This window comes from Cornus florida, unplaced genomic scaffold (assembly GCF_030987335.1).
Source record: "Cornus florida cultivar Cherokee Brave unplaced genomic scaffold, ASM3098733v1 CherokeeBrave_3.0.0_Hap2_Chr01, whole genome shotgun sequence".
Classification (NCBI taxonomy): Eukaryota; Viridiplantae; Streptophyta; class Magnoliopsida; order Cornales; family Cornaceae; genus Cornus; species Cornus florida.
The window spans coordinates 45,827,580-45,842,318 of record NW_026775571.1 but is presented as its reverse complement, the minus strand read 5'-3'; the positions used below and the strand labels follow the sequence as shown (position 1 = coordinate 45,842,318).

General features: G+C 38.9%; 1 protein-coding gene across 1 annotated transcript; it reads left to right on the top strand.

Annotated features, from left to right (window-relative positions):
- The first annotated feature begins 429 nt into the window (after positions 1-429).
- On the top strand, positions 430-3,317 carry LOC132295749 (heavy metal-associated isoprenylated plant protein 32-like). Its single transcript, XM_059794043.1, has 3 exons — positions 430-880; positions 1,204-1,279; positions 1,452-3,317. Exons 1-3 carry the CDS (start codon positions 851-853, stop codon positions 2,852-2,854), a joined length of 1,509 nt encoding a protein of 502 aa, XP_059650026.1. The 5' UTR covers positions 430-850; the 3' UTR covers positions 2,855-3,317.
- Positions 3,318-14,739: the final 11,422 nt, after the last annotated feature.

Below are 14,739 nucleotides of genomic sequence, written 5' to 3'. Positions count from 1 at the left end.
AATCGAAAGCATATTTGGTAACGCCCATTTATTACAAAATTTTTAGACGTAAAAATATGAAAACATGTTTGGTAAACAAAATGTTATATTTTTTGAAATATAAGGGTTGACTTAAAAATGTCATTTAAAAGTATTTTTTTTTTTTTTTAAATATTGTTCATTGCTATAATATTTATTGTGTAAGAACATTAAATTGATGTTTCAATATTTGACCATTATTCATGAAACATTTTCATATTATGCAAAACAAATCATTTTTTTATCAAACACGTTTTTTTTCATTATTCAGTGTTATAATAAAAATTTAAAACACTAAAAACAAAACGCGTCCCTAGCAAACATGCCCTAAGTCCACAAACCAGTTTGAAGCCAAGCCAAAATCTCTAAGAAAATACCAATAGAAAAAGGCCAAAATAAAAGAGTGAGGTGTGCTCTCTCCCTCTGTGCCAGCCTGCCCTTTGTTTGGCCTCTCTCCCTCCCCCCCTCTCTCTCTCTCTCTCCAGCTCTGAAACAGAGGAAGCAGAGATACTCACCGCTTCTGAACTACTCTCTCTCTCTCTCTGTCTCTCTCTCTATTACTTAGAGAGACTGAACCTTGCTCTTGGATTTTCTTTGCTCAGTGCCTCAGACCCATTTTTCTCTCTCATTTTTCTGTGTTTTTTGTTTGTAAAATCATTCAAAAGAAATAACAGAGAAACATCCTCTGTTTGAGTTCTTATATGTAATTCATTTCCTCATTTATAGTTTTTTTTTTGGAGTTGTTTCTGTTCTTCTCAGATCTATCAGCTACCAACCTCCTTTCTCTTTTCCTTCATTGGACCTTTCTGACTGTTTTATTTCAGTGGAAGATATGAGTAAAGAAGAGATCTTGAAGATCCAGGTACTCATTTATTTGTTCATATACATACACATAGATGCATGTATACATAATATATAAGTTCCTTCATATATATATATATATACACACAAACACACACTTGATTTACTTGTTTTGGACTCAAAGATAAAGGGTGCTCTTTCTTTTGGATGTTTAATTCTTTCTTTCCTTGACATGTGCAATTATCTTCCTTTGTATGTGGATTCTCTCTTCAGAGGAGTGTTTCTTTTTCTATTTTATTTTTTATTTTTTATTTTTTATTTTCCATTTGAATGTGATTCTTTCTGCACTCAATTTGTGTTCTCTGGTTTTTCTTGTACATGCAGACTTGTGTACTGAAAGTGAACATCCACTGTGATGGGTGTAAGCACAAAGTGAAGAAAATCTTGCAAAAAATTGATGGTATTATTTCATATTCCCCAATTTTTCCAAGACTAGATTTTTTAGATTCATATATGCCCAAAAAAAATTTCATGTCTCTTTATGAATTTTTGTGTCTTTTTGTTCTTCATTTTCCTTTGAAATTGGGGTAATTTACCTAAAATTTTTGGTTGATTTTGTTGGTTTTTTTTAGGGGTTTTTACCACCAACATAGATTCAGAACAGGGCAAAGTTACAGTATCAGGGAATGTAGATCCAACCACACTGATCAAGAAGCTTGCAAAGAGTGGGAAACATGCAGAGCTATGGGGTGTTCCTCCTAAGGCCAACCAAAATTACCAAAAGAACCCTCTCAATCTCAATAGCCAGTTCAAGAACATGCAAATTGACAATGTCAAAGGTGGGAGCAACAACAAGGGTCATAAGGGTCAGCAGCAGCAGCCAAAAGGCGTAGGACAAGGCCAAAACATGCAGCAGCCAATTCAACAACAGATGAAAGGGGGGTTTCAAGGGCTAAAGCTGCCCCAATTTAAGGATCTGAGGATGCCCTTCAAGAAGGACCAGCCCAAGAAGACTGTGAAGTTCAACTTGCCTGAGGATGATGATAGTGATGATGAGTATGATGAATTTGATGATGACGACGACGATGAGGAGTTCGATGACGACGACTTGGATATTGGTGAAATAGATGATGCACCACATCATCCGCTCAACAAGATGAAGCCCAATGTGGGTAATGGTGGAGGGATTCAGATGCCTAATATGATGATGAAGGGTATGATGGGTGGGCAGCATCCACAGCTTATCAATGCGCAAGCCAAAGGCGGTAATAATGGAGGAATTGGTGGAGGGAATCCTAAAAAAGGAGGAGGAGGTGGTGGTGGGAACATACCTATCCAGGTTAATGGCATGGGTGGTAACAATGATGGAAAGAATGGAAATGGTGGAAAGAAAGGCGGTGGTGTGGTGGTTAGTGGAAACAATGGTGGTGGTGGAGCAGCCAAAATTGGTGGCAAGAATGGTGGTGGGCTACCATCAGATTGGAAAAATGCTAACATTGGTGGTGGGGGACACAACAAGATTAATAATAACGATGGAAATGGTGGTGGTGGTGCCAATTATGGCAATTTGAGCAAGAAAGGAGGTGGTATGAATGATGGGATTCATGGTATGCCCCACATGAATAGGGGTGTGAATCCTGGTGGTCATGGGGCTCAAATGAGCAATATGACAATGGGCCAAATGAACCAAATGAATAATGTACCTGTGGGTCAAATGGGCCATGCTCCTGCGGTTCAAGGCCTTCCTGCTTTGGGGATGAATGCCGGTGGCGGCGGTGGTGGCAATGGCGGATACTTTCACGGAGCCGGGCCTGAAGTCATGGCCGGAAACCCTTACTACCAGCAACAGCTGGCTGCCATGATGATGAACCAGCAACGTGCCAATGGGGGCGAGAGGTTTCAACCGATGATGTATGCTCGGCCACCACCAGAAACCAACTATATCCCTCCTTACCAATACCAGTATCCGCCTCCATCGGACTCATACACCCACTATTTTGACGACGAAAACACCTCAAGTTGCAATGTGATGTAAACTTGCAGGAAAATTCCATCGGTTTGCCCGACATTTGCTATGCTTGTGGCAGTGGTAGTGGTGGTGATTGGTGGTTCAGTTATAGTTCAAGAAATTGGGAAGGCTTCATCCATACACGTGGAAAAGGGTAGTTTTTACTTCAGCTACAATTTTCTTTGTTTTTGTCTTAATACTAAGCTTAAATTAGGGTTTTAATTGTCATAGGGAGTGCCAATAGATGACATAGTGAAGATTTTGTGTTGAGTTGGGATAGTTGTGGGACTTCTTGCTGATATGTTTATATATGTTTATCTGTTTGAAAAATAAGATGTAAAGAGAATGGGGTTTAACAAACAAAGCCCATCTCTTCTTCTGTGACTTCTGTCCACCACCCTCCTTGATCTTACCCTTTATTTATATCACAAATTGTCTTCTCTATTTCTTTATTTAAATCAATAGCACATTCTTGAATTGTGCAGTATTATCTTTTCTTTTGTAGTGTGATTGAAATCATGGAGCCTAATGTTATGGGGTCCAACTCATAATATATATATACACACACACACACACACACACAGAAGTATATAATTATGTGTACGCTACACATATAACTTTGTTGTGGTGAACCTAGGGATGCACAAAAAATCGGTTGTAGGTTTGGTTTTTTTTCACGATTCGGTTCGATTGCGGTTCCTCAAATATGGAACTTTTATAAATGGTTCAGTTGTGATTTGAGGTTGTTTTACAAGACCGAATCGAACTGAAACATTTCGGTTCTCAAATATGGAACTTTTATAAACGGGTTATGGTTTGAGGTTGTTCTACATGACCTAACCGAATCGAACCGTTTCGATTCCCAAAATAAAGAACTTTTATAAATGATTCGGTTATAGTTTGAAGTTGTTTTATAAGATTGAATCGAATTGAACCGTTTCGGTTCTCAAAATATGAAATTTTTATAAACGATTCGATTACGATTTGAGGTTGATCTACAAGATCGAATCAAACCGAACGGTTTTATAAATTATATATATATAATTATATATATTTTTTATTCTATAAATAACACAATAATAAAATTAGTCTTCCAACCATTCAACTATATATCATAATATATAGGGTTAATTACAACCACACCCTCTGAGGTTTGCCATATTGACAGCCATATATAACTTAGCCATTTTTTGGACAAAAACACTCCCCTAGGTTTACAAACTTGAACAATGACACCCCAAATATGATGAAATGACCAAATTACATGTTTACCTTTTGACCATGTAAAATGACCAAATTACCCTCATCCAAAATATCATTTCTTCTTCCAATTTTTAGATCTTCCCATTCATTCTGTGAGCCCTTCTTCCCCGCCGTCCATCAAGCCGCCATGAGCCCATCACCGTCCCGTCGTCGCCCTCATCCGAGCCATCCACAGCCGCAGTCCATCAAGCTGCCATAGGCCCACAGCCGAGTCCATCACCGTCCCGCCGTTGTGTACACACAAATTTTGTAAGTCTGCAATAGAAACAAAATATGGAGCAAAATAGAATTTTATTAATTTATGAATGTGGAGTACAGTCCTTTGTAATATCTTTTACAAAAAAAAGAATGGTCCTCTGATTCGATCTCCTTGTTTTTGGTTGGTTGGATCCAAGGGCTGCACGAGCTTGTTCTTGAATCACTGTGGAATTTGATGAAGAACGGCACGTTGTTGGATGTGCTTGATGTTCTTCGCTTTTGGGTTTCGATTCTGAATTTGTGTCTGAATTCTGAGTCTCTGAACTTTTGAATTCTGAATTTGTGTCTGAATTTATAGACTTCTGAATTCTGAATCCTCTCCCCTTTTTTTCTTCCTCCAAGCCTCTATTTATAGGCTTCTTGGATTAATAGGATGATGACACGTGTCATCTCCTGATAAGGATAAAACTATAACTGGGCCGGGCTGGTTATATTGTGATAATTATCTTTAAAGACAATTATTCAAAATATATTTTATTAGGAATAATTATCGTTTCATTTAATTATCTGGGCTGGGCTAATTAAATAATTTAAGTGGACCAAGCCTGGTAAATTAAATAATTTATTTAAACATTAGGCCTATATTTAATGGGTCCATTCGTTAAAACCAAAGCCCACTAAATTTTAGTATCTACAAATTGACCCCACTTCAAGTCCCAATTTTGACAAGACTTGTCTCTTTTTCCAAGTGGGACTTGAAGTTTCTTTTTTTTTTTTTTTTTTTTTCCATCTTAATTGTACTTTCCTATTTAAATTGAATTGTCCAAATCCCAATACAACTTGGAGGTATCTTGTTGCCTATATATACCCTCAATATTGTAGGGTTTGATATCAATTCCAAAAATCTCTGAAGACTTGTCAGATCACAAATAATTGGTACGTGTGTTTCTTCTTCTTCTTCTTCTTCTTTTTTTTTTTTTTTTTTTTTTTTTTTTTTTTTTCTCTCTCTCTCTTTCTCCACGCATGTAGGAGAACAATTTTTTTATTTTTTATTATTTTTTATTATTATTATTTTTTCACTCCACGCACGCTGGAGAACATTTTTTTTTTTTCTAACCTCTTTTTTTTTTTCTTTGCAGGGCTTGATTGGGTATAACAACTTGATTTGTGTCAACCGTAGCAGAAATTGAATCCTCCTTCTAGATAACACAGATTTGAGCTTTGGTATCCATCATGGTGGTGTTCAAGTGTTTCGCAAAGCAAAAGCTGACTATCTTAGAGAGCAAAAATAGTCAACGAGTCCAAGGAATGACATTAAGTGTATATGACCCACTTTTTGGTCGCAATGCTATTCAAGTGCCTGATTCTAACAATAAACATTGTTCATCTCATTGGACATGCACGGCCACATGCGAACTCACTGACTTTGGTCCTGATCAGATTAATGAAGAATCTATTGTCTTTAAAGCCTTGATACTAAATTCTTCACTTCATGAGAGAGTTGCTGAAGAAAACCAGTTTTCACTATTGGGTCTTAATGTTCAGGCGAAGGAAATATCATGGAGTATTCCCTATAAACTTCCTGCTGAATTGCTATACACCGAACTATATTGGGAGTGGCTAGAAGATGTCTTGGCGCGATTCCACGACTTTCTATCAAAACAACAACTATATGGTGCTTTATTCGCCTCCCTATTTTCCTATGATCGTCATGAAGATGTATTCAAAGCATTCCTTGAATGTTAGTGCCCAGCCACTAATACACTTCATTGTTCTATTGGCGAGCTATCAATTTCTCTTCGAGATCTATATATGCTAGGTGGTCTCCCTCACCAAGGAACAATTTATGATGAAGTTATTCCTTGTGCAGATGAACTATCAAGAGCTGGCAACAACAAAAATTCTATCCCTTTGAGTTGTCAACACCTATTTTTGGCCTTCCACAGACTTTCCAAGAAGTATAAAGGAGATCAGAATGTGAAGATATCTGACTGGATTAATTTCTGATTTAAAGGTGCATCAAGACATGCCAAACCTTCAAAGAAATTAACAAAAAATAAAGTTCACCGCCCTATGAGGACTCAAAATCCGTCTGGTGTGATCCCTCCTGTCCGGTCGATGTCCACCAAAGAGAAAGAAGTATTTATCAACCTTGGTGTAGATGAAACATCGAGAGACACCACTTATCTAGCTGCTTTTTTAGCATGTTGGCTCTGCAAATTTGCCTTACCTGCACACCCTGGCAACATAATTCGTCCTGGGACTTTCAAGGTCGCAAGCATGTTAGCAGATGGCTGCAACATTTGTCTTTCCATCCCGGTTCTGGCCAGTATTTACAGAGGCTTGAACGAGATTGTTTCCTCACCAGATCCTGGAAGCTGCTGTGCGATATTTCCTATTCACTATGTATTCGGATGGTTGAGTAAATATTTCAGAACTAATTTCACCATTCCTAATACCAACTATTGGCCTAGAATGACATTATATGCAGGCGAAGGAGGAGCAAGATACTTTGACCATTTTGAAGCCCAAAATTTATTCAGATCATGTAAAGGAATAAACTTAACTCGAATGGCTAAAAGATCTTCAAAAGAGTGACTTATTGTAGATAATGGCGAGATGATAAAGGCTGACTTTGACACCCTAATCAATTTTCGATCATGTTATTTGACATTGCGCCAAAATGACCGTCTTATCATTGAGCCGTATAGTCCACACAGATTTAGCCGACAATTTGGGTATCATCAAGATATTCCTGGAAAATTAAAAAATGACTTTCGTACTTGCACCTTAAAGGAATTTTTAAAGCATTGGAACTCATCCGTTCATTATTCTTCTGGTTGTGATGTGTTGTTTCCTTCAACCTTAAGCCACCAAAAATCCTCAGTTACCAGAGCATATGCCAAATGGTGGTCCAGCGTATATATTGATCCATTTACACAGAAAGAAACTACCTCAAAGCAATCTAAACGCACGATTTCCCCACCAGAGAAACCAACTAAAATCAGGAAGGTTTTAATTAAGGGGTTGAAGTCAAATCTCCCATCTAAGCCAGTGCCAAAGTTAACCATCAAATCTCATAATGATTGTGACGTTGTTGGAGGATCTAGTAGCCATCACCAAACAGCAGAAGATGTCCCACCACTAATCAATAACCGTCGCCGTCGTCAGTTGTCAATGGAGTTAGATGACGATGTGAAAGCTTATGATGAGGATCGTAACTGGAAGCATGTCACCGACAAAGTGAGACTTGATTCAGTACAGGAATGTGTTGCCACTTCTCTTGATCAATTTTTTACTGGGGTACCTAGCAGTTCACAACCTATACAGGTAACTGTTATTTTATATATATATATATATATATATATATATATATATTTTGTTTTTTGTACTGCAAATTATCATTATTTATTATTATTTGTTTAATAGATAAAAGACAGTATGGGATTTCTTGGGGAAGATGTCGTCATTGTTGCTAACCCAACATGTAGTGAAGAATCTATTTATGGACCGTCTGCCTTAGAGTTGGCCACTGCGATAGGAAAAGGTACAGAGATTTCACTACAAAGAAGCAGAGTTAGTCAACACTCGGATGTTTTGGGGGTTGCTGAAGTGACTAGTCAAACTATGGAGGTGGTTGAAAATATTGGTAAAGATCATGTAGTTATCCCTTTTTTGATTTTAAGAGAACAGGGTCCACCCTTGCATCGTGTTGCCCCTTCTGAAATGTCAATTTTCAATGCGGAAGAGATCGTTCTTGATGTTCATCGTCGTGCTGCTTTATTCTTTATTGATTTCATAAAGAATATCATACGCGACACTCCTACCGATAAAATACCGTCTCGAGCACCTAAACTTCAAACACTTTATGAATGACTCACAAAACTCCCTGGAGACCATTCAGCTTTGAAGAGGCGAATTGACTCATATACCAATAATGCGGCCAATTATATTGCTACATCTTCTTCATATGAGAATTTTTTTTTTTTTTTTGCAATCACAGTTTTAACTCATGTAGGCCAGGAGCATAGTGCAGTTTAAGCTCGTACCATCAGGAGCATTGCCTTCATGGGTAGTAGTGCTTCAGGAATTTGCCATTAATGGGCCCTACTCTTACTCCGTCTTCATCAATAATGAGATATGTGCCGTTAGTATAAACTTCGCGAACAACATACGGTCCATCCCATTTGGATACAAATTTATTTCCCTTGCGACTTATGACAATCGGTCTACGAACAGCTAATACTAAGTCTCGAACTTGAAATGACCGAGGTCGAACTCTCTTATTGAACGCTTTAGAAAGTCGAGCTTGATAACACTCTAGCTGTTATTGAGCTTCTAATCTCTTTCCATCCAATGCTTCCAGTTCTTGAAGACGTAAGATGGCATTTTCTTCACTTGTAAGACCTTCTTGTATGGCTATCCTTAATGATGGGATTTGTTGTTCCAATGGAAGAACTGCTTCTACGCCATAGACCAGAGAATATGGAGTTGCTTGAGTAGGTGTCCGATGCGTAGTGCGGTATGCCCATAATGCTTCTTCCATTCGCTCATGCCAATCTCGCTTTGTTTGGTTGACTACTTTCTTCAATAGCTCACATAGAGTCTTATTGAATGCTTCTGCGAGACCATTTGCAGGGGCATTGTACATGGAGGATTTACGTTGTTTGAATCCAAATTTCTCACAAAGGTCAGTTACCCAACTGTTTTTAAAATTCGTCCTGTTATCAGTGATGATGTATCGAGGGACACCATATCGATAAATAATGTTGGACTTGATGAAGTCAACCACTGTTTCCTTTTTCACATGTTTATAGGGTGCAGCTTCCGCCCATTTTGAAAAATAATCAGTTGCAGCCAAGATATACAAGTGGCCTTTTGAAGACTTTTCTAAAGGACCAACTACATCTAATCCCCATGCATCGAACGGCCATGATGTCACAGTAGGGTGTAATGGTTCCGGTGGTTGGTGTATGAAGTTGGCATAGAATTGACAGGCTTGACACCTTTTTGCATACTCCAAGCAATCTTTGACCATGGTGGGCCAATAATAACCCATTCTTTTGACGCGAAAGTGCAGCTTTGGACCAGATTGATGAGCTCCACAAATCCCAGAATGTGCCTCCTTCATTGCATGCGTTGCTTCATCATTTCCAAGGCAGCGAAGGAAAAGGCCCTCATAGGAACGCCTATACAATATATCGTTGTAATAGATGAAACGAGGTGCTCACCTTCGTATTTCAGTCTTATGGCGTAAGTCTTCGGGAAGCTTTCCATGTTCCAGATAATCAATGATAGGGATTCTCCAGTCTTCTTCCTCTTGTGTCCAACAAGAAACCACATTACTTTCTTCAAATTTATCCTCCAAGACTTGTGGCAAGACCTATCTTTGACATACAGGAACATCAACCAGGTCTTCATCAGTTAACGCCAATGTTGTAGCCAAATTTGCCAAAGCATCAGCTATCCGATTTTCTTTTCTTGGAATATGCTCTAGCATAACGCTATCAAACCGTTCCAATAAATGAGAGGCGTAACGATGGTACGGTACTAGATCATCTTTCTTAACCTCATATTCTTTAAGAAGTTAGTTGATCACCAACTTAGAGTCTCCATATATTTCGAGGTCCGTGATGTTCATCTCATTCGCCATTTGAAGGCCGATAATCAAGGCTTGATACTCAGCTACATTATTTGAGCAGTTTTCAGCAAGTGCAAAAGAGTATGGAATGACATGTCTCTTTGGAGAAACAAAAACTACACCTGCTCCAGCCCCATCTGATCGTGCTGCCCCATCGAAAAACATCATCCATGGAGGGAGGATGTCCACAAGGAAGACTTCTTCATCAGGAAAATCTTCAGAAATTTCCCAATCGGTTGGAATAGGATGGTCAGCTAAGAAATCAGCTAAGACTTGTCCTTTTACTGCTTTCGTGGCACATAAATAATTTCAAATTCGTTGAACAAAATTGACCACCTAGCCAATCGTCCGGAAAGGACCGGCTTAGACATGACATATTTGAGAGGATCTGCCCTTGCAACAAGATGTATCGTATGAGCCAAGAAATAATGCCTCAATTTCTTAGAAGCGAAGACAAGTGCGAGGCATGTTTTTTCAATTGGAGGATAATTTCGCTCCGTTGAGGTGAGTCTGCGACTTAAATAATACAATGCCTTCTCTTTATGTTCTTCATTATTCTGAGCAAGTAAGGCACCCAGCGATTCTTCTTGCGCAGCAATGTAAAGTATGAGTGGCTTTCCAGGTACCGGTGCTCCCAATACCGGAGAATTGAGAAGGTACTTTTTGATGCTATCAAAAGCATTTTGGTATGATTGGTCCTAATTAAATGGAACATCTTTTTTTAGGAGTCGGTTAAAAGGCTGACAACGACCCGCTAAATTTGAGATGAACCGACGAATGAACGCAAGTTGATCTTGTAAACTTCTAAGTTTACGTAAATTCTTTGGTGGCGGCATCTTTTGAATGGCCTCAATTTTATTAGGATCAATCTCAATACTACGATGACGTACGATGTGTCACAGGAATTTCCCTGAAGTCACACCAAATGCACATTTAAGGGGATTCATCTTAAGTTGATATTTTCGAAGGCGATTAAAGACAGTACGTAAATCCTGTAAATGATTTCTTCGTTCTTTTGTCTTAACCACCAAGTCATCAACATAACATTCAACAATCTTGTGGAGTATTTCGTCGAAGATCCTTTGCATAGCGCGCTGGTATGTTGCTCCCGCATTTTTTAGTCCAAAGGGCATAACTTTGTAACAATATATGCCTTTAGGAGTGCGAAAGGCAGTTAACTCCTCGTCCCTCGGAGTCATTCTTATCTGATTGTACCCAGAGTAACAATCCATAAAAGAGAGAGCTTCATGTCCAGTGGTTGTATCTACAGTGAGCTCAGGGATGGGAAGAGGAAAATCATCTTTTGGGCATGCCTCATTCAAATCACGAAAGTCCACACAGATTCGAATCTGTCCATTTTTCTTCTTCACTGGAACAATGCTCGAAATCCATGTTGGATATTTGACCTCACGGATAAACCCTACTTCAATCAATTTGTTGAGTTCTTCCTCTATCCTTGGAACTAGCTCTAGACGGAAGAAACGTTGAGACTGCTTAATCGGACGTGTCCCACGTTTGACAGCGAGATTGTGCACTGCAATTTTAGGATCAAGACCGGGCATCTCTTTGTATGTCCAAGCAAAGACATCCTTGTACTCAGACAATAATTGAAAGTAATCATTTTCTTCTGAGGGGTTTAGGAATGCACTAACAAAAACTGGTTTGGGTTGATCGTCAGTTCCTAAGTTGATTTCTTTGAGTTGATCAACAGTAGCCTGCCCCCCGTCTTCTAGTGTTGGTGGAGCTTTCTCGATATCATCTGGTTGTTCACAGTCAGGTTCCTCTTCAACAGTGATGTGGTATGAAGTAACACAAGACGATTCGCCAGTGCCTTCTATTCTATCCACTTCTGCTGATTGATTAGTAAATACAATGGTTCACCTTCGAGCTTTCAATGTAACATCATTGGTGACATCTATCTCTGTCTTACGTTTCATTCGCGAAGGCACTAGGCTCTGAACCTCACTATTATTCACCACGTCGATGTTAGCTTCTTCTAACTTCACAATCTTGCTGTTTTCTAGTGGTGCATCATGGATAGTACCAATTCGAGAAAATACTGACTTTCGAGATTGAGGTTGTGCAGATTTTCTTCCTTGGTTATGAAAGCTCATTCTGTTAAAAACAGAGTTACGAGGCAAATTGCTGATATGAGAACTTGAAACATTTGATTCTCGGCTTGACAACCTGTTGAATACAGATGTTCGATCGCATGGAGCTCTTATATGGTCAAAGACTGATTTTTGATGCCCAGTCTGTTGATCTTGTTCATCCTCAACTTCTTCAAACCCAATGTATGAGGTGCTTGACTTCTTATCCCTCTTTATGATTTGAATTCGAAGTGGCTCAGAAGCTACGAAACCGAGACCAGACTTAGGTGAAATGATTTTATGCCCTTGATCTTTCAACTTCTTCTGTGTCTCATTGAGGCCGTGCACCTTCTCACCGGTGACCTCAGCATTCAGTTTTCTAAGGCTTGCAGGATTTGTAAAATCATACCCCGACTTAGCCAAGAGTTGGTATGCTTTAGGATCGAATCCTTCGTCGGTCCTTTGTTTTGGAAGTGATAAATGATCAACCATAGATTGAGAAGGCCGCACGAACCCTTTTAACGGAGACTTGGAAGGCGAAGACTTCCGAATCTTAGGGAGAGGAAGAGTTAACTCTCCTTTAAGCTTTTGAATATCTTCTTTTTCCTTGGTTTGTGACATCTTTAATTTAAATTCCTTAGTTTCAATTATCTCGATAACAGGTGCCTGCCCTTCTTGTCGCTGAGATTTTGGAACATACTTTAAAATAGGTTTCGTCCGATGTGCTTTTATTGAGACCCCTCGCGTTTTAGCTACCTTTACAATGTCTGTCACTGAAACGTCTAGTGGATCACTTAATGCTTCTTTTGCTTTTGTAGATTGAATCTTTTGTGTAGACGGAAGGCTTGGGATGGGCACTTCCGAAGGTGTATCATGATCGATATAGAACTTGGCATCGGCAAAATGAGATTCTGCCTCTGTAAATGGCTTATGATCCGCTACAACCGTTTATACGCCATTTTTGTAGAATTTGAAGCACTGATGAAGAGTCGATGGAATGACGCCATTACTATGTATCCAAGGCCTTCCCAACAACAAATTGTAGGACGTCTTTGCATCAATCACATGGAATAAGGTTTCTGCTTGGAGCTCGCCAATAGTTAGCTTTGCCCGAATCATGTCGATAGCTCTCTGTCTTCCTTGATTAAAACCTTGAATAATAAGACGGCTATGCGATAACTCATCAATTGTGATGCCAAGATTTTTCATCGTAAATTTTGGCATTAGATTCACCGCCTAGCCACCATCAACAAGAATACGAGTAACTCTTCGTTCTTTTATGTAACCGGAGACGAAGAGAGGACAATTGTGCGGCTTCGAACCCAACTGAAGATCCTCGTCCGTGAAAACAATTGGTGCACAACATGACTCAAAAGTACCTCTGACCACTTCGTCATCATCAGATTTTTCAATGATGGCTGTATTATGGTTCTCTACAGTCTGGACTTCATCTTGATCCTCGTTCTTCTCATCATTAAGGCTTGTTTTCTTAGTTGAAACCATGTAAGTTGTTACAACTTCGTCATTTAGGTATCCTTTTGGAAAGAACTCTTGCAAAGTAATAGGCTTCTGGCTCTTTTTGCTTATAGAGGTGTGTTTAGTTGACTGTGTCTTCTTGACCCATTTTCTGTTATGGCCAGACTGTTTATGGTGATATTGGGGTTTTTTCTTCCTTTGCCCTCTGTCAGACTAATTAGTCTGAAAAATATCAGTTTGTTGCTTCCGTGGTTTCTTTCTTGTCACCAGAGTCCATCCTTCTTCATCATCCTGAGGAAAAACCCTTCCAAATGTTGAAATGTCACGTACACTCCCTTGGCCAATATAGATTGGGATTGGTTCCAATGAACCAAACTGGATAGTTGTGCAAGATACCTCCGAAGTTAAAGGTTGAGAACGAGCACTCCCCACGACAGAGGTTGTCAAAGTAGCAGTAGTATTATTTGAAGTTACAACTTCGTCTGTATCCAACAAGATTTTTCCTTGTTTTGCCAAATTCATCACCACCTCCTTGAAGATAAAACACTTCTCAATTGGATGACTGATAATGCGATGATATTTGCAGTATTTTGGATCGTTAATACGTCCCATCTCTGGAGGACGTTTGCATTCAGGGAGTTCTATAACTTAAAAACAAAATATGGAATATTAATTTATACCAATAATGCGACCAATTATATTGCCACAATCTTCTTCATATGCCTGACTTCAGACTCTCAATCCCAACGATTGGCCAGTATTGATGCACAGCTCACCAACACTAGGTCTATAGAAGATGATGGTGCTAAGCGTATAGAATCACTTCAATCTAGTTTGAGTGAAACTGAATTTAAAGAAGCTAGATTAGTGAAAGAATTGCAAGAAGCTAGGGAAGAGACTCAAGGCCTTAAAGTCCTCATATCGACAACGGATGCACAGTTATCTCAGAAGAAGGAAGCCATCACCAAACTTTGGGAAGATCGAAAATCAATAGAAAAATCTAACGTCATCTCGAATCGCGATCTTGAAGTAGTGAAACAACTGGAAGAGATATTATGGCAAGAATGTGACAAAATTATCGCTATGGAATTTTAGTATTGATCATCATTTTTTTCCAAAAAAAGTTGTAACTTTGAATTTTAGCAATAAAACAAATGATTTATTATCTCCATTTTATTTACAAAGATGTTATCATTATTTATTTGTTTCACCGTTCACAGTTTATACTCTTGCGGGCCAGGAGT

What these genes read in the sequence shown, in the direction of transcription:
- LOC132295749 (XM_059794043.1), top strand. Translation starts at nt 851, where the DNA reads ATGAGTAAAGAAGAGATCTTGAAGATCCAG. An exon ending in AAGAGATCTTGAAGATCCAG is followed by an intron (nt 881 to 1,203) that starts GTACTCATTTAT and finishes TTGTACATGCAG; the next exon opens with ACTTGTGTACTGAAAGTGAA. An exon ending in AATCTTGCAAAAAATTGATG is followed by an intron (nt 1,280 to 1,451) that starts GTATTATTTCAT and finishes GGTTTTTTTTAG; the next exon opens with GGGTTTTTACCACCAACATA.